Here is a 19,017-nt window from a genome sequence, read left to right on the forward strand (position 1 = left end):
ACATAGTAGAGTGCCGATAAATATCGCATAATTTCAAAAATGGGCCTTTTAAGGACTGGTCTATTACAATTTGGGCCGTAATAGTAGCCCACATAATTATAAAATGGCCCATAAGATTAAAACCTACTTCTCTCTCTCTTTCAAGTTTCAACTGCAAGTACAAGAACTCAAGCAGCACACTAGTTGACTACGGCCGAGTTTAAAGCTTAAATGTCTGGAGAGGAGAATTTTAGAAAACAAGATGGGAAAAAAAAGAAGAACAGGAGGCCAGCGAAAAAACATAACGATGATCATGGGGACCACCATAATGAAAACTCCTTTGGCACGAGACCTGAACCAGCATTTGTAAGGTTCGTATATAAATAATTCGTGCCTTAACTATTTGGTTATATTGGCTAACGTGATAAACATTTAACTATTTGACTGGTGTAGGAAACAGGTCGATCCTGAATTAACCACTTATTTTGCGGAAATTGCAAATGCTATCGAAGGTAGTGAAGTTGAGTACGAGCAGCGATTATTAATATGTGGTAATGCGCTCGAGGAAGCTAGGGGAAAAGAGTTGGAACTTGCAACGGATTATATTATAAGCCATACTTTGCAGGATCTCATTAAAGGCTGTGATGTTTTTCATCTTTGTGCTTTTCTACGAAGTTGTGCACAAGACTTTCCTATTATTGCAATGGATAGGTCTGGATCCCATGTGGCAGAGACAGTTCTCAAGTACTTGAACATGCATATGCAAGATGAGGACGCACACATTGTTATTGAAGAAACGTTAACAAAGATATGCGAGGTATGATCTTTGTACCTTATATTGACTTTAGGGACTCGGGGATACCAAGTGTTTGGAAAGCTGCACATTGTTAATTTACATGGTAGTGAAAATTTTGCCATTGTATGATTTATCACTGAAGTCTATGTACTGCCTTGTTCATGTTACTATGTTTAATAATGGTCTTAATTTTGGAAGAAACCCTGTAAATACTGATAATGGGCTGTCTTTTCCTCTTATCTTGATCTATGAGATAGAAATGTTGATCTAACTCTCTGAATTGTACAACATTTTCATTCTGAGAGTACAGTAGTTGCATTACTTTTGTATACCTAGCCAGTATAAAGTATATATTTTTTTTCTTTATGAATGCCTGTTTTGTTTCGTCTTGCACTTACAAAGCTGACTTGTTCTTTGGCAGGTGATAGTTGTCAAACCACTCGATGTGATGTGTAACCCATATGGATCTCATGTTCTTCGAAGTCTTCTTTGTATATGTAAAGGAATACCATTAGATTTTTCAGAGGAGTTTCATGTTACAAAGTCAGCTACTACTCTAGCAGAGAGGTTGAATATGAAAGAATCTAACCCAGGATTAGATATCTCACAGCATGCTCACCAGAGTTTCCCACATCTACTGATATTTCTTGTAAAGGAAATGCTGAAACATGGCAGAGAAGATATTGCAACCCTGCAAGTTGACCAGTACAGCAGTTTGGTATTGCAGGTACATCTTCCCTCTATCTAGTATGGTGTTTGTTAAGTTCAAGGTTAGTCCAACATTTAAGCTCTGAATTTCAGGTTAAGGTTGTGGATCTTCATGATTTAAAATGCAAAAAGTGCTCATTGACATTAAATGATTTAGTTATTATTCTTGTTGCAGACGGCTTTAAAGCTATTAGTTGGAGTAGATCAAGAGTTGATGCACATAATTCCTCTTCTTCTTGGCTGCAATGAAGAAAATATTAGAGAGGGGACTTAATAGAGGTTACTGCAGTGCGTGGCATTGTGAATTTGCTTAAGGACAATTCTTTTAGTCATTTAATGGAGGTATGCCTTTTTACTTTTAAAGATTTATATTACTCGCATTTTGGTTCTCTCTTCTTTTATTGGAAAATAGATATGTTGGGATGTACTATCAATTGTAAGGAATGGTATGCTATTTTAAATGCTTAGAGATTATCTTTTAGTAGTTGAAAACTTGAAACACCTCAAAAAATGCAAAAAAAATAAAGGCTATTGCTGCTCAGTTTGTGACAGATCTTATCTAACATTTTGCAGGTCATTTTGGAAGTAGCGCCTGAGGATTTGTACAATGAAATTTTCACAAAAATTTTCAGAAAATCGTTGTTCAAGATCTCGTCTGATCATTGTGGAAGCTTTGTAATCCAAGCATTAGTTTCTTCTCCAAGATGTCAAGGTCAAGTATGTGGTCTAACATTTTAAATTTGGAGTCTTTGCTGTCCATTATTTATATGTTGTAGGATATTATAGCGGACCCACGGTTAGTGGTTTCATTCTTATCATTACTAAGACAATAGTAGAATCTTATAACAGATCCGTTGTAGAATATTATCATTTTGAACCTTTGGTTTGGTTCTATGAGACCATACACAGGGTAACACTATATTAGTGTATGGGATTAGCTATCCATCATTAATTCATTATGGGCATAGTGGTTTAGTTATGCCTTCATAAAAGCAGTGCCAATTTTTTGATTATGTATTTGATGTGTTATGTTGTTATGATGACTATACATTTAATCTTGTTGTTGCTTTCTGTATCCTAAAATGGAGTCATCTGCATTTACTTAAGTTATGTGTGGCGTTTCTGTTCAGTGCTGAAGAAGATGCAAAAGAAATTATATAACACTTTTGCATACTATACCTACTTGAGTAAAATTTAAATGTTGGTCTTGCACTCATGCAATCATATGTGATTCAGGAACTAATTTATATCTAGAGTCATACTGTGAGATGGTTCCATGTGAATATGTGAGACTATGTTACATCTCCTTCTAGTTAAAATCCTTAGATCTATACAATCACATAACATGCATCAATAAAGGTGCAATCTTCTTAATAGCAATTCAAGATGTTACACTTATACCCGGAGTGATAAAAGAAGTTGTCATATACTCACCTGGTCAATTCAAGTTGTGTTTAGTAGAAATTGGGCCTTTCATAATTTCTATGGAAGCATCCCGCTGCACATTGCCCGCACTTTTTCTTTAGTTAGTATTTCTGTTAATGAGTGTTCTATTTAGTTGCTTTACTTTTGGAGCCTTATAACCTTATTGGATTTTTCTGCACTTAACATTCCGATATGGTAAACCCTCATATGAAATTATGGTCTGACAACTTTAATATGTCTTTAATTGTTAATAATCATGCCAAATGTTTTCATAGATCATATTGTGAAATCTATATAACTTTAAGGTATTATTTTTTCATGCAAGTCGTGATGATCTATAGTTCTTGAAACCAATGGCTACCCCACGTATGAAATAAATTATTCATGACCAATTCTTTTATTTGCTACTTTAGATGGACCTGATCTGGGATGAACTTGGAGGAAACTTTAAAGATCTTCTTGAAAATGGAAAGGCAGGAGTGATTGCGTCTCTCCTAGCTGCTTGTCAGAGGCTCCATAAACATGAAAGAGAGGTATATATATCTATTGAAGTGCTATTATATTCCTACAATTAGCTCTTTTCACACTCGGTCCGTGGAAAAAATTGTAGAGTTCTTGAGATGCAGCTTGTGATAGACACATATACATTCTGTTTTGTGAGTCACAGGTATTACTATTCAGCTGATCCTGTTCTTTTGATTTTGATAGTGATGCTAAATTGATGTATTGCAGTGTTCTGAATCCCTTGTTGGTGCAGTATGTTTACCAACTGAGTCTCCCAGCTTCGTTGTCCCTAGAATATTATTTCTTGAAAGCTATTTGTGGTCTGAAGATAAGTCAAATTGGAAATGGGCAAGCGGTGAAAGAATGCATGTTTTGGGTTGCCTGATGCTACAAACAATTTTCAAATATCCATCTGTATGTTAATATTTTTCTTTTCTTTGTTCTAGCACCGAGTTGATGTTTGTTCCTTTTCTTTAAACTTTCATTTGCATCCCTTTTCTGTTCATTCTTGTTTTAATTAGCATCTTATTTTCGTCAATAAAAGATAATCTCATTCCAGACAAGAATTTACAAGTTACAATGTTGGCGCACTCTTAGCATAATACTAAGAGTCACTTTAATGGGATCCCAATTGTACACAAAGTCTTTAAATCTAAAGTCTCTAAGAGCCACATTTGCATACTATTGTAGTATCTAGTTCACAAAATTACTCAAGTTACATAATCTTGAAAGGAAAAATGAACCGTTTAGCATAGTAAATGATTTAATTGTAAGGTTCTGCTTTGTCATAAGTCGCATTGACATGGATACACGGATACGGAGTGTCCGACACGGTGACCTATATGATGTAGGACACGAAGACAGCTAATCAAATAGAAAATTACTATTATTCTTTAATTACACAACTAATTCTTGGATTGAAGACCGCACAAAGCGCCTCCTTGCATGAAAATTACTATGAAGTTGCATATATGGATATATGGAGCTGTCACTATGTTACTAGATTATGTTCTCAGTCTTTTAGGTTTAAAAGAAACCCTAGCTTGAAATAGTATGCATAACATGTCCTTGTGTCCGACACGAGTACCGGTGGGTCGGTGTCTTGACACGGATTTTTTTTAAAGAATATGAAGTGTCCTTGGTACATAGGATTATAGGAATATAGTTAGTGTTCCTTGCTTCTTTACCAGTATGGCAATATTGAGTTAATAAAAAGCATTAGGGTAATGTAAATGTTTGCCTTGCTCCTTGGTTGAGCCCTGAGGTGCCAGTGGCCTACTGGATAAGCGTTGGGAGGTTGGGCCGAAGGTCTTGGGATCAAATCAATCTCTTAAGGGAGGGGGGATTCAGGGGTTTAGATGAATAAACTTGTAACTATCAACAACAAAAGCAAAAAAGAATGAAAGATGTTGATGGGGTGCATATTGTTGCATGGTACGTGCTATACACAAGTAAATGATAGCACGTCATATGGATGTTGAAGTAAACATGGTTATGGATGGATCACTGGACTCTGTTATTGTTTGTTGCTACCATCAAACGCTATGAAAACAGATGAAACACAATCATTAAGAACTGAGGTATCAATGAGAGGAGGTTATAGGCAGAGACATTCTTTTTGCATAGAGATGATACTTCTTCATCTTTAGGGGATGCTAAATTCTAGCCAGCGTCTTGGAGAGGATAGCCTCTATGCAGTTTAGTCCAGATGGGTAGATGGGATGAGTTGAGCTGAGTGCAGTGTATCATTTGGTTACAACTTAGTGACCTGGTCAATAAGTGAATGTGGATTGTGATAGTCTCTTGTTTGTGTACTGCATTATCACACCGTATATGATGTCTGCTATTTTTTTTAGAGGTCCTCTCAGGTCTGATACTGCTCCAATGGGGGCAGCATTTGTTCTCGATAGAAGTGACATATTTCTGTACTTGAGATCTTATTGTTTAGTTCTCAGGAGATCATGTTCTACCGTAACTTTATAGCTATCCGAATGATGATTTATTTTATTTGATGTGTAACGTATAAACCTTTTAAATTTCACAGGAGTTTATTCAGTCATATGCCATGAGCATTCTATCAATGGAAGCTGAGTACGCTCTTGAAACTGCAAAAGATGCTGGGGGAGGGCGGGTTATAGAGTCCTTCCTCTGCTCTGATGCTTCCGCAAGACAAAAGCGCAAATTCATTGCGAAGTAAGTGATAAATCGTTCTTCTCCAGAACTTCAGTTTATGGTGCTTATGCTCCTGCAATATAGAGGATAACTGCAGTTGCTTGTTCAGAAGCAAACTAATTTCCCCTATGTTAGTTAGATGTTGAGAATTTCCTGCCATACTCAACTACGAGTAGAGCATATATAACATGAATAAATGCAAATTCACATGCCTAGGTTTAAAATTAAAGTATATAAAATGCATCTGTTTTCTGGAGCTGATACCATATTAATGAACTTGATGAATCCAGCTTCTTCATTTGCTGTGTTCCCATGTATGACAACTTACCAAATTTTGTCTATTGTTGGATAGTTTAAAGTACCAAGTGGTAGTATGGTGTCATGTAAAGTTATTAATTCAAGGCTAATCTTCTTATTATGCGTCAAAAGCATTGTTGGCATTGCACTTTTATCCAACATATAAAATGAAGAACAAAAATCACCTAAGCTCTCAATTTCTCAAAATTTCTGGAAAAGTGTGACTCGTCCATGCCAAATATGTAGTATACAAGTTTCCAGCTTTTTCTGTGATCAGATTTCTAATTTTACTTATTGTTTGGTTACTGAACAATGATAGTGTTCTATGGATGCGTTTCCAAAATAGTAGATGGCTTTCATTTGATTTCAATATGTGAAAAGGTTCTGGTTGAGTAAAAAATATATTTATTTCTTGCGATTCTAAAATATATATGTTGCATTGATTTTGATCCTTCGTTCTTGGTTCAATTGAAGGCTTCAGGGTCATTTTGGAGAGCTTTCAATGCATCCGTCAGGTTCATATACAGTTGAGAAGTGTTTTAGTGCCAGTAATTCATCACTGAAGGAGACTATAGTATCTGAACTGTTAGCTGTGCGACCTGAACTCTCCAAGACAAAACAGGGCCCTTATCTTTCAAAGAAACTAGATATTGATGGGTAAGCTAAAATTACTGTTTTCACATGAGATGTGCTTACATTATCTAGAAGAACAATTGCATCCTGGAATTTCAGTAAAAGGTTAAAACTGCATTTTTCAATCTGTTTAAGAAACTTATATAATTTTTGAACGGTTAAGCTAGATAACATGATTTACAGTCAAAAGTTGCATTGTGTACTTCAAATTTTTTGTGGTTTATATAATTTTTCTTCTTATTACCTTACGCAGATACGCAACACGGCCAGATCAATGGAAGTCTAGGCAAGAGTCAAGAGAGAAAACTCATAAAGAATACTATAGCATATTTGGCTCTGGTAAAACTGAGTCTTCCAAACGCAAAAGCTTTAGCGCCACTGAGCCTCCTTCTGATCAACAACTTCCAAAAGGTGTGAAGAAGGTAAAGCAAGAGATGGATCAATTCTTGGCTTCCTCTGGTACATCCTCTGATATTATGAAAAGAAAAGATAACGGAAAAGGCAAAATTAGAAAAGCTGGTCGCGCCTAAAATGTTATTTTCCAGCGTAACAAAGTGAAAGATGGTGAACTGGTGATGGAAGAAATCATTTCACAAGGTGAACATGAAACGAAACTGTAGCTTTCGAGATGAGATGGTTTGTATTTTTACTGTTATAAAATTACAAATTAGGTAGTGGAAAGTTTTGTGTTATCCATTTCAGTTAAATTTTGTAATTTCAGCCCCGCAAATTATTAAGGTTGGTATTAGACTATTAGGGTATTGAAATAGTAACTTTGTGCTGGATGCAGTTTGATTGGACCTGAAGTCCAGTTCAGTTGGGCCACCTACATATCATTCTGTGTCTCTCCCTCCAAAATTGGTAAAATTGCTATAGAAATTTGGCGTGTGCTCCAATTTGGGCTGTAATAAAAGTTTATGAAAATTTCTTTCCCGACCAAATTCAGTCACAACATAACAAACAAACAAACACGTGAAAATTTACAGCTGGACTACTTTAGGGCCGTATCACGGAAGTAGTCGTCAATCTATCTCGAGACAGTATCTATAACGTGAACCGAGAAGCAGGAGATCATATTCAGTGCTACATATACGAAACACGCATCTCGATGAATGAAACAAGTTGTCGAAGCAAACTAAAAAGTGAGAGAGAGAGCGGTTTAATAATTATAATCGACGTGAACTCAACGCCAATAAATATCTAATACCGAAATTTCACAGATTTGCCGTAATTTCAGTCTCTTCATTCTACCAATTAGGTCAATTGTGAACTGATCATGCTCCTTTATTTTTATGTCGCGAATTCAATTATGTTGTTATGTAGTAATTTTTGTGTGTTTTTTTTGTAGGTGAAGGTTTGACACTTATTGGCTTGAACAGTAATTTTGAAACTGTTATCAAATGGCAGAGAAGTCATGCGTCAAGCGGCTCCAGAAAGAGTATAGAGCACTTTGTAAAGTATGTGTTTATATTTTAATCTACAGATTTCTATGGACAACTATTCTTTTATTTTTCTAGTGTTAGAAAACTGTTTTAGGACTTGTCCAGATGCCAACTGGAATTAGACCTTCTAACAAATTGTCGCTAATATTAATTTACAATTGTAGTCCATGTGTTGCAATGTTCTACTCAATCGTTTGAGAGAATTGTAATTCGAGTAAACCAAAAATAAAAAGGGGACTTATAATTTTCAATTAAAGAATCTCCACTTCAAAGTGAATTGTGGCGGTGAGAATTCTCTTGGGAGATCATCATAGACTCCCTTTTGCTCATTTGTAATGGAGAAATTCCCCTCCCCTAAGACAAAACACTTGGGCTGTGTTTGGTTCAAGGAAAAGTGAGGAAAAGAGAGTGTTTTCATGGAAATTGAAAACTTTCAACTGTTTGGTTCTACCTGGAAAATGAAAAATTGGAAAACGGATTCTTTAAATGGGTTGGAAAGGAGGAAAGCAACCTCGACTTTCAGAAAAAAGAAGTTGTTTTCTAACTTTGGCCACCCGACGCCAGGAGAGAGAGGAGGAGAGATGTGAAGATAGCTGGTTTTGATTGAATGCTTCGCAGGTTTCATAAGCCTTGATCCGGTACTCCCGAGCTAAACTCAACTAAAAATAAATTTTCCCATTTATAACCAGACAAACATAATCCAGTTTCTTGAAAAACCAATTCATAGAAACACAAATCAAAGAATCTAATTTCAATTTGGAATTGATTTTCAGCGAACCAAACACAGTCTTAATGCATGAATACATGTCTTTTTTCCACTTTGTTACGATAAGTGTCACCCCTTCTTTTGGCATATTCTCAATAGCTAGGAGTTCCCTATATTGTGGCTTTTAATTGTGTGATATTCATTGAGTTGCTCTATCGTATTTTTTTCCTCTATGGGGCTAACTCCATTTTTTTTGTGCTTGTAGGAGCCAGTTTCCCATGTTGAGGCTCGTCCTTCTCCTACTGATATATTGGAGTGGCGTGAGTTGATTTATTTCTCCCCAAATGTCTTCTAGGATAATTTGATTTTTGGTTTCTAATCATTATATGGTCTCTGCATGATACATTTGCATAAGATCCTTATCAAATATTGTAACAGTTTTTATGTACTTCGGTAGAATTTTAATAAGATGTTTGATTAAGAAAAATAGAATAGTCTTTACTGGTTAAGAAATTTATTTCTTTTTCTTTTATAGAAGCATAGAAAAAGGTGTGTACTTCTTGCTGTTTAGGTTATCTCTCGTCTGTTTATCGAATAGTAGATGTAGCTCGTCTTTCACACGAAAAAGAAAAATCAAGATAAAACCTTGGCCTATTTTGGGTAAACCTCTCAGTCTCTCATAATGTACCTTTTTGTACGTATGAAAATTTTACTCTATTGATCAGGTGTGCCTATCAACAACATAAAATGCATAGGGTAGCTGGGGAGGGAGTCAAGACGACTGAGAGGGGGGGGGGTGGATGGTTTTTTTATTTTTTTTGCCTCCCTGTCAATTGTAGATGCGTAACTACATAGATCGTAGTTATATTCTTGACAGGTAAAGCACACATATCTGTGAATCCTCTTTCTTTTCTTTCATATATGTCTTTTGCTCTTACTGATGTGCTGTTTTTGTAGTTTGATAATTTGATTTGATTCTTACATATTTTTTTTCTTATCTCAGATTATGTATTGGAAGGAAGCGAAGGCACTCCTTTTGCTGGTATGTTATATTTGCCAAAGATTTTGTTTTGTGAATTGAACATATTAAGTGATGTAAATCAATTGGCAGAAGTTTCAATCAAAAATAAAACTCAATAATAACAATTTCTCAATAAATTGATAACTTCATAAGAATAATAATCTTTCCATAAAACAACTGAACTGTTCTGGGAAGGAGTCTCCTATTCTATAGTAGGCCTTTCTCCTTTAGCCTAAAACAACTAACTAATTGGGCTATTATTACTGGACCAACATGGCCATGATAAACAAAAATAATAATGACAAAAGAACACAACACGTGTTTGTGTGCGTGTCACATCATTAAGTCTTATTTCACTGTAGTTGAGATCCTCTTGCTCTTTGTAATGAGGTATTCTATTTTGTTAACGCTGATCAGGTGGATATTATTATGGGAAAATCAAGTTTCCTTCAGAGTATCCGTTTAAACCTCCAGGCATCAGGTAGGTTTACCATAGCTATTCCGCAGATCCTTTTTTTGTGCTTGTTGTTTCGACTTTCTACTTCTGAAGATATTGACTTGTATGTCATTTTGGTGATGCTTCTTTCCATGAGTTAGCATGACCACCCCGAATGGACGTTTTATTACTCAGAAGAAGATCTGCTTATCAATGAGTGATTGTAAGTTATCTGTTCACATCTTGATGTAATTTCATGATTGAACCATTGGCAAAAAGTTTGTGCATGATTTCGAGCTGGCCCATGTATTTAATGTGTTGATTTTTCTTCTTCCAGTTCATCCCGAAAGTTGGAATCCAATGTGGTCTGTTTCGAGGTATGAGAAAGACAGGCTTATAATGGTGTCTTTTGGAACTCCTTTCAAACTTTTGTTTATAACATGGTGGTGTTTGACATGACAAATCCCCTATATATTGTGGTGTCCATGTGGGTAGATGCAATTGCTGAACATTCTTATTAACTAATATATTACATAAACTAAATTGTTTGTACCTCATTGATGCAGCATACTTACGGGGCTTCTTTCATTTATGGTGAGTTCTTACTATTCTGTTTATTTATTATTTCATTACTATATTGTTTTTGGAAAGGACAGTTTCATTCTGTACTTTTGTAGCTTGCCATGGAAAGAGACTTCTCTGTACTATATTAGAAGAAAAGTTTCATCTGTTCCCAGCTGTTTGATATTGTATGAAAATCATAGTGAAAGCATGATGATTAGGCTCTGACCCGATTACAAGATATTTGGATTATACTAAATATACTATATCGATCTGCTCTGTCCACATGCATATTATGGGCTTCTTCCATATGGCTAGGTTGAACCCTTACACTAACTATTATAGTTCATTCATTTTATGCTTGATAAAATAATAAGTATGGTGTGAAATCTGGTCCCACAAAGACATCATATGGAAGTATGTATATAAATGTACCATCATAAATCTATTTCTAACAAATCGAAAACCAAAATTAATCAGTTTGTCAGCAAAGATGTGGCCTGTGGGAAGCTATATTACTATAGCACAGACAACCTCATATACTGCCAGTGACCACCTGTGGGAAGCTATATTACTATAGCACAGACAACCTCACTACTACTAAAGTTAAAAAAGCTATTTTAAGTCTCTGACTCTGTACTATGAAACACTGACTCACAACTTCAGCGAAATTGCTGTATGGTTGTTCTGTTAGAGTCATTTTTATCAATACGTGGCCAGTGGTCACCCAGCTAAGCAGTATCTAGTGGGTTCTGTTTAAGCCTTGAAAAGAATCAGGTTTGTGTTGCAAGATGAGAACTCAGTATGCTTCATGTCTCTCTTTCTGCGAGTATAAGGTCCGCATTCACAGAGCACTGTAAGCTTTTGTTTCAGCTTTGTTCTAACAGCTTCCATATGATACCACGTTGAGAAAGAGAGAAACAGTCCTGTGGCTGTTATTATTATTATTTATTATTATTGTCACTATTTTATTATTCTTACTATCATTATATGTTGTTGGTCCATGGTGGTGTGGCTAGTGCTGGTTTGAAGCAAATCATAACTTTGTGGTGCCAGATTTTACTAATCAAAGTTTTCCTTCTTTCCTTTTACCCTCTCAGATGGACAACAGTCCCACAACTGGAAGCGTCTCAACTACCGTTGCTGAGAAGCAGCGACTGGCAAAGGCGTCCCTTGCCTTCAATTGTAAAAAGTAAGCTCATTAGCATCAATGTGTTGTTTGCATTATTTAAATCTCTATATCTGCTTTGATTATCCAAGAATACCTTTTAGTTTTACACGAGGTGGAGTTTTTTTTTTTGGGTTAACTAGTATTACCCCCCACACCACCACCACCACTAGATGAGCCAATTAGGATTCCCCAAGTACACACAAAAAAAAAGTCAACTTAGGGGGGAGGGGTAACACTAACTAACCCTTTTTTTATGTCCAATAGATTCTTTTGGGTCTAGTTATATAACGTTGAGAAGTAATTAAAAGTTTGATGATTCGTCCTGGTCAGTTGGGTATCAATCCCCACTTTTGCTATTTGTTATAAAAATAAAATTAACTGTAAACAAAACACTTTTGTTGAAATTTGGTCATATGCTGTTTTATGAATTGTAAAATGGTGTGTTGATGTCAAGTACTCCTACCAAGCTACACAGACTCAAGCTATTATTAGTGATCCAAAAATACGTTTCGTAAGCCAGTTACTGTTTGCTCTTCCTCTAACCTGGATAATAACTTCTGATAATAGTTGGACTTCGGGTGATGTTGTATTAATAGACTTGAATCGCTAAATGACAAAGTTATTCTTCTCTATTACAAGTTACAATCTACATTTGGTCCTTACAGCCCAACGTTCAAGAAGATCTTCCCCGAGTATGTAGAGAAGTATAACCAGCAAAAGCTTTTGGAACAATCGGTTTCGGAGCAGCCATCATCAAATGGCTCTACAAAGGAAGAATCTGCATCACGTCGGACATCTAACCATGGCATACTGCAGCAAGACCAAAATAGAGATGAAGTTCCAAAGGACACTATAATTAACAGGAAGCAATCGAAAAACTTCCCCTTATGGATGCTAGTGTTGCTGGTGTCTGTCTTTGGCATTGTGATGGCTCTGCCTCTGATCCAACTTTAATCTCTGACTAGAGAATTGGATGAATATATACTGAAGGATACCTTCACATTAAGCTTATCTTGATTTTGTTATTGTGTAACTAACAGTTTGAACTTTTAAGGGACAATCAGATTAGTTTTCTATCTCCTTTAAACTTGTTATTTTCCCCTCGTCACTTTGAAATATATCTTCATTGCGCTTGATACTTTTGACTTCGATCACATGAACTATCAACTATGAATAATGGATCTGGCAAGTCTGCAGTTAAAACTGAAACAAATTGGATTAATATTGCAACGGTTCCAAAGGTATGTATGCTGCTTTATTTTGTATATCCACAAATCTGTTGCTAGTTGCTACGTTCTTGTGATGATGGATCAATGGGGCCTGATTACGACGCTAAAATTTGGATTTGAGTTCCAAACCAAATACGCAATAGGATGAAATTATGAAAAGACATCCAACCAGGAGAAGGGGAGGGGAGGTAGAGACAATTTCCACTTAGAAGAGAGTGGTTCCTTAAGCTCGTAGCCATTTCCGGAATTCCAGTTTCTCAAAACCGGGGTCTTTATTCGTAGTTTGAAAATATAAATAGATTTCCACTTTTCTCCAGATAGATTTTGAGGTAGTCCACGAGTTTCTCAATTTCTCAAATTAAGGGTGTGTTTGTTATGATGGAAACACTATGGAAAGGAAAGGAAAATAAGAGTGGTCCACCTTTTCCATAGTTTTTAAGGCGTTTGTTTACCATGGAAAGGAAATGGGCTTTTCCATATGGAAACAAAATCATAGAAATGGAAAAGGTTTTGTGTCCTTAGCTAACCCCTGAAAATTTTGTGGAAAGGAAAGGAAAGGAAATAGGTAGATAGGGACTTACTACTAATACACCCATTACCCAACAATACAATTATTCATTTTCATAGCTTTTGCAAACAAACATGATTATTCCTTTCCCCAGTTTTTACTTTCCTTTCTCCAGTTTACCAAACACATACTAAGTAAAACTCCCAATTTAACTCAACTGGATGGGCTAGTTATGACTTGTGAGTTGTGACTTTTGTGAGTACTACTCTCAACTGTGTAACTGTGCAAGTGATAAGCTCAACTGGCTGGATTGAAAAGTTGTAGAGCCACAAAGCACTGAAAAGTTGGAATCAGAGTTGAGCAACTGAACAAGTCCAACTTTTATAACTTGAAATTGAACTTTTTAGCATTTTTTACTAACTAGAATTAACATTGGCCAACCGCCAAGAGAGCCAACATCTGCTAAATAGTAAATACCAATCCTCTACCAAGCACCATCTATCAAAAATAGTAACTATTTAAAAAGAAAAACAAAAAAAACGCCAAAAATAAGCAAAAAATAAAAACAATAAACAAATGCTTGAATGAGAGACAGAAAAGGAGAGTTGATTAATTAAGGTTTTCTCTCTATTTATTTTTTGTGCACATTAATGACAATTATATATTTTCATTTTTTTCTCAGACCAATAATTAATGTGAAGCTGACGACACCCTTTCCCAAATTGTCAAATTTCTTCCCAAAATATTTCTTCCCTCCATTTCTTCCTGAATAAATAAATTTCCCTCATCATCTTTTCTATAAATTCAATTTCTTCTCTGTTTCAATTCTCCACATTTTTTTTTTAATTTCATAATCTCAAAACTTTCAATTAACATTTTTTTTTCCTATATAGGGTTCTCCACTTTTTCCCTGTCATCACTCTCAGAAAAAGATCAAATTTTTTGGAACTTTTTCAAAATGGGCACTTGAAATTCAACTTGTTTGATTCTTTGTAACTGATTCACCTTGTTGTGACAAATTTTGATTATTAGGTGAACACTTGTTATCTATATTTTGAATTCAATTGGATAACTCTGAATACCCAATTTGCCATTTGTCTTAAAACTAATCCATTTGGCGAAGATTCCATTCCCATTAGGGTTTGTAATGTTGTCGTCGTTATGATCCTTAAAAGGCAAACGTTGAGGCTCTTTTTCTCTCAACAATTTGCTCATTTAGATAAGAAAACAAGTTTGAGCAATTTGGGTGTCATGGCTTTGCTTTTTAAGGATCCTTTAATTGCTAGTTTTAATACTTTTAGCCGGATTAATGGGTCGAATCAATCACGGTTTCCTCAAAATGTTAAGGTAGATGCTGGGAATGATTTTAGGATTAATGCTAGTGGTGAGTTTAATTTGAGAGGTTGTTCTGAACATTTTGATGAGTTTCAAAGAAGAGGTGATAATAATAAGTTTCAAAAGGCACATGCAATGGCTATGTACCCACAGTTGTTTCGTGACTTGAATGGTCCTAGAATTGAGGATGAAAGGAAAGACAATGTGTTTACTGGTAATGGAGCTGTTGAACATGGGAATTCTTTAGGATTCTCTGGTCATACTACTGTGCCTGAGAAACTTGTTGTCGCTGTTGATGTCGATGAGGGTATGCAGATTTCAGTGTTTCATTTGATATATGTGGCTTAACTTCATTTGATCGTTATTTGAACTTTGTTGTATTGCAGTGCTTGGAAACTTTGTGTCTGCCTTGAACAAATTCATCGCTGATCGTTACTCTATGAATCACTCAGTTTCGGAGTACCATGTTTATGAATTCTTCAAGGTAATAAAAATACGCCACTCTTGTGTCCATTCATGTTATGTGGATGTATGTAATTATTGAATCTATCTAGAATGAAATGTTGAATAGGTGGTTCCTTATATCCATTCGGAACAACCACCATCTTGAATTTAAGAAGATAGCTCCTTTATTGATGCATGTTATGTGGTTGGATAGATCTAAGGATTTTAACTAGAAGGACATATGACAGTCCATCTTGTATCCAGTTATGGAGATTCTTGCTATCTTTGTTCACTGTTCTGATAAAACTGGCCATAAGAAGGTTTTTGAGGCACAAAGAGGATCCCACCTTTGTTCATGCTTGCTTTGTGGTTCTATGGATCTATAAGATTTAGCTATAAGGAGGTGTAGCATAGTCGTTGACATGGAGGTTTCTTACTTCCTTTCAGTTCTTTACACCTTTTGACTTGAATGATCATCTTCCTACTGAAGACAATAAATAAAAAGAAAGGAGGAAAAAAAAAGAAAAGAGAAAAAAATTAATGTCATGCATGCTGTGGTTGTAGAAATCTCTAAATATTAGCTAGGAGGAAAGAATCAGTCTTTGACATGCCTGTTGTATTGATTGCTTTATAGTAATTGCATAGATCTGTAGATCTATTTGGATTTTGGAAATATATAGTCCTGGGATCTGCTGGTTATGGAGGTTCCTTTTAGCTCCGTTCACTTTCTAAATTGAATCACCATTGTGAACAACCATGCTAATTTTTCTTTTTTTCATGACCCAATCAGTAAATTTATTGGATATGTTCACCATAATGCTATTTTAGTTAGTAAACATTCAATTAGTGGAGGGCTTTTATTCAGTTTAAGCTTTTTGAAAAGTAATCAAGACAAGAGTAGGCTATTGGTGGATCATCTTGTTCATGGGAACGTGCACCAATAGCATTTAGAGGTGTCTGGGAATTCTTTTAGATAAATAAAACGTGTTCGCCCTTGATTGAGGCAGTTGCCCATACATTTGGACAAGCTTCCAACAGAGAAATATCCTCCCATGTATATGTCCCCTGAATTAGGCAATTTCGCAGTTTTGAATCTCTATTGGTTGTGGATTTTTGAATCATTCAATAGACAAAGAAAACGTGTTTGTTTTTAATCACAGCAGTTGGCGGGATTGTCGGGAATTTTTTGATATTTCTCAGTGGATAGTACATGTGTGCTCTTGGTTGCGATTGTCACCTATACATGGGGATTTTGACAGAATTGTCACCCCTGACAAAAGACGTCACGCTTTTGAAATTTTATTGGCTGGGAAATTTTCTTTATCTGTCAGTAGATAAATAAAACGTGTTTGCTTGCATTTGAAGGCGTTCGTTGTACCTGAGGACAAGCTTTCTACCGAATAATATCACTTCAATGTACATGTGGCTAATATATAGAAAGAAAGAAAGCAGGTTTTTAGGGTCTACCTTGGCTGGGAATTCTTTGTATATATAGTACATAAAGAACACGTGGTCGTTCTTGTTCAGGGCTGTTACGTGTAAATGAGAAGATCCTTTAGACCAATGAATATCCCCTGCTGTATATGCAACCTGGAATTAAAAGATATTAGAATTTTTATTTGGTTTGTGTTTTTCCCATTGGCCAAGTCTGCATAAGTTTTTTTTTTTTTTTTTTCTGAATTATCTATGTCTGATGCCTAATACCATTCATCTTTTTTTGTCTTTTCTTTTTTAACAGATATGGAATTGTTCTCGCGATGAAGGTACTACTTATCAACAGTCAAAAGTCAAAATTTTATTAGTTGCTTTGGAATGCACTTTCTTATAAAGCTTAATAAAAAAAAAAATTACCTTTATGGCTTAGTTTGACTAGGAACTTGGTAGAGTCCATAGAAATGCTTCTGCTTTTGGAAACTTTATAATCTACTCTTTTCGAGATTTCAAATATTAATTTAATTTGCTTAAGCTTATAAAAACCAGTCCGTATAGTTTGAAGGGGTTTCTAAAAAAATTCTAAGAAGTATTTCTTATAATGTTCTGACTGAGTAGTTTTGATATTTCTACAATTTAGGGTTTTTTATTAGTTATGTTCTTGTGGGAGTAAGTACAAATGTAAAGGTGAAGGTGTTCTTCATCCCATTGCGCTGAATAATCCTTTCTTTATTTGGCAGCTGATATCCGAGTTCACGAGTTTTTCAAGACTTCCTACTTCAAGAAAGGGATCCTGCCGATCCCTGGTTCTCAGAGTGCTCTGCTTAAATTATCTAAGTTTTGCAATCTATCAATTGTCACGTAAGTGATGTATAGGAATTTTTTAAAAGGTTGCTTATTTCTCTAATCAAATCAAGGAACTTGTTACATGATCGTTTTGTTTCATTTTTTATAGGTCTCGGCAGAATGTGATTAAAGACCACACAATTGAGTGGATCGAAGATCACTATCCTGGACTTTTTCAGGAAATTCACTTTGGCAATCATTTTGCTCTGGATGGGAAGTCAAGACCTAAATCAGATATATGCAGGTATGGTCATATCCTTTGTTTTTTTTTTGGCTTATACACTCTATTTTGTTAGATATGAATAGTGGCCATATGGATACCCGTCTTGACGTCTTCTATGTTTATAAATTCACTGTTTCTCGACCTTTGGATTAAATACCTTAAATTTAGAAATAAGCACTTGCCAAATATACATAATATTGTTAAAATCACTGTTTTCGCTTCACTTTACATCATACTGCAACGTGTGGTGGCACCAGTATTGCCAACATCAAATACCAACGTGTGTAAAGAGAAAATTATAGAAAGATTAATATCTGGTTTTGGTTGTGTTTATGGATTTGGCAGGTCTTTAGGAGCACGTGTGCTGATTGACGACAACCCAAGATATGCTATTGAATGTGCCAATGCTGGGATGAGAGTTCTACTGTTCGATTATGAGAACTCTTATCCCTGGTCAAAGACGGGATCTGCTACTGTGCACCCCTCTGTGACTAAAGTTCATAACTGGGAAGAAGTGGAGCAGCAGCTACTCTCCTGGGTTATGTCATAGATCTGTTGTCCCACGCCAACTCATTCTGGTGTTCAGCTGAAGATAGTATAGATACAGAAACTTTAGCATAAGGATGTGTTGGCTAATAGGGAAACAGTGTAAGGAACCAAGTTAATAAGATGTCAGTCTATGAAGTGAAATCGCATAATTAGGAATATATGTGAGGGTCTACGTCCAAACTTGCTGTTGTAATCTTTGTGATGAAAGACCCAAGTAATATCAAGCTAAATAAGGTTTCTTATCAGTTTGTGTTCACTGTTCTCGACTTTTTATCTCCTTTAGCCCACTTTTATGGTAAGTGATCTATCTGTCGTCCAAATGAGAAAGTATTTGATGGTTCCATTTTTAGGGAATATAACGGTGCTGATTTGAGTTGTAGCTAGGAATATTTGGCATATGCTTGTCATAGATGTTCAATTTTTGGGTGCAAAATTTCACTAGAAAGGAGCACGCTCACCTCAAGGACAATTGGGATGGGAAAAAAGTGAAAAACTTTATATTATTCATCTTATTTATTGATAATGGAGTTTTGAATGTCCAGTTAAAAAGTTCCCAAGCAAGCATGTGAAATATGGGTTCTAGTCCTCGCCGGGCCTAATC

The 19,017-nt window shown here is 35.6% G+C and overlaps 3 protein-coding genes across 4 annotated transcripts; all 3 read left to right on the forward strand.

Annotated features, from left to right (window-relative positions):
* The first annotated feature begins 139 nt into the window (after window positions 1–139).
* Window positions 140–7,267, forward strand: PUM23 (pumilio 23). Its single transcript, XM_086595634.1, is given in 11 exon segments — window positions 140–350; window positions 433–796; window positions 1,197–1,502; window positions 1,659–1,746; window positions 1,749–1,825; window positions 2,057–2,200; window positions 3,322–3,441; window positions 3,641–3,826; window positions 5,457–5,605; window positions 6,356–6,538; window positions 6,768–7,267. Coding segments are annotated over 11 exon segments (2,034 nt in total). The 5' UTR covers window positions 140–210; the 3' UTR covers window positions 7,045–7,267.
* Window positions 7,268–7,587: 320 nt separating this feature from the next.
* LOC147512619 (ubiquitin-conjugating enzyme E2 34-like) lies at window positions 7,588–12,987 on the forward strand. Of its 2 annotated transcripts, none has more exons than XM_086595635.1 (10): window positions 7,588–7,772; window positions 7,863–7,971; window positions 8,928–8,982; window positions 9,666–9,704; window positions 10,101–10,164; window positions 10,281–10,342; window positions 10,457–10,496; window positions 10,686–10,713; window positions 11,781–11,872; window positions 12,517–12,987. In XM_086595635.1, exons 2-10 carry the CDS (start codon window positions 7,915–7,917, stop codon window positions 12,803–12,805), a joined length of 726 nt encoding a protein of 241 aa, XP_086451761.1. In that variant the 5' UTR covers window positions 7,588–7,772; window positions 7,863–7,914; the 3' UTR covers window positions 12,806–12,987. The 2 variants fall into 2 exon arrangements, with proteins under 2 accessions (XP_086451761.1, XP_086451762.1); XM_086595636.1 differs by having other exon boundaries at window positions 7,604–7,741.
* Window positions 12,988–14,162: 1,175 nt separating this feature from the next.
* LOC147512620 (Haloacid dehalogenase-like hydrolase (HAD) superfamily protein) lies at window positions 14,163–18,661 on the forward strand. Its single transcript, XM_086595640.1, has 6 exons — window positions 14,163–15,230; window positions 15,310–15,407; window positions 17,106–17,130; window positions 17,539–17,659; window positions 17,754–17,888; window positions 18,213–18,661. Exons 1-6 carry the CDS (start codon window positions 14,750–14,752, stop codon window positions 18,415–18,417), a joined length of 1,065 nt encoding a protein of 354 aa, XP_086451766.1. The 5' UTR covers window positions 14,163–14,749; the 3' UTR covers window positions 18,418–18,661.
* The last annotated feature ends 356 nt before the right edge of the window (window positions 18,662–19,017 follow it).

Source organism: Coptis chinensis, chromosome 3 (genome assembly GCF_015680905.1).
Source record: "Coptis chinensis isolate HL-2020 chromosome 3, ASM1568090v1, whole genome shotgun sequence".
NCBI classification, from domain to species: Eukaryota; Viridiplantae; Streptophyta; class Magnoliopsida; order Ranunculales; family Ranunculaceae; genus Coptis; species Coptis chinensis.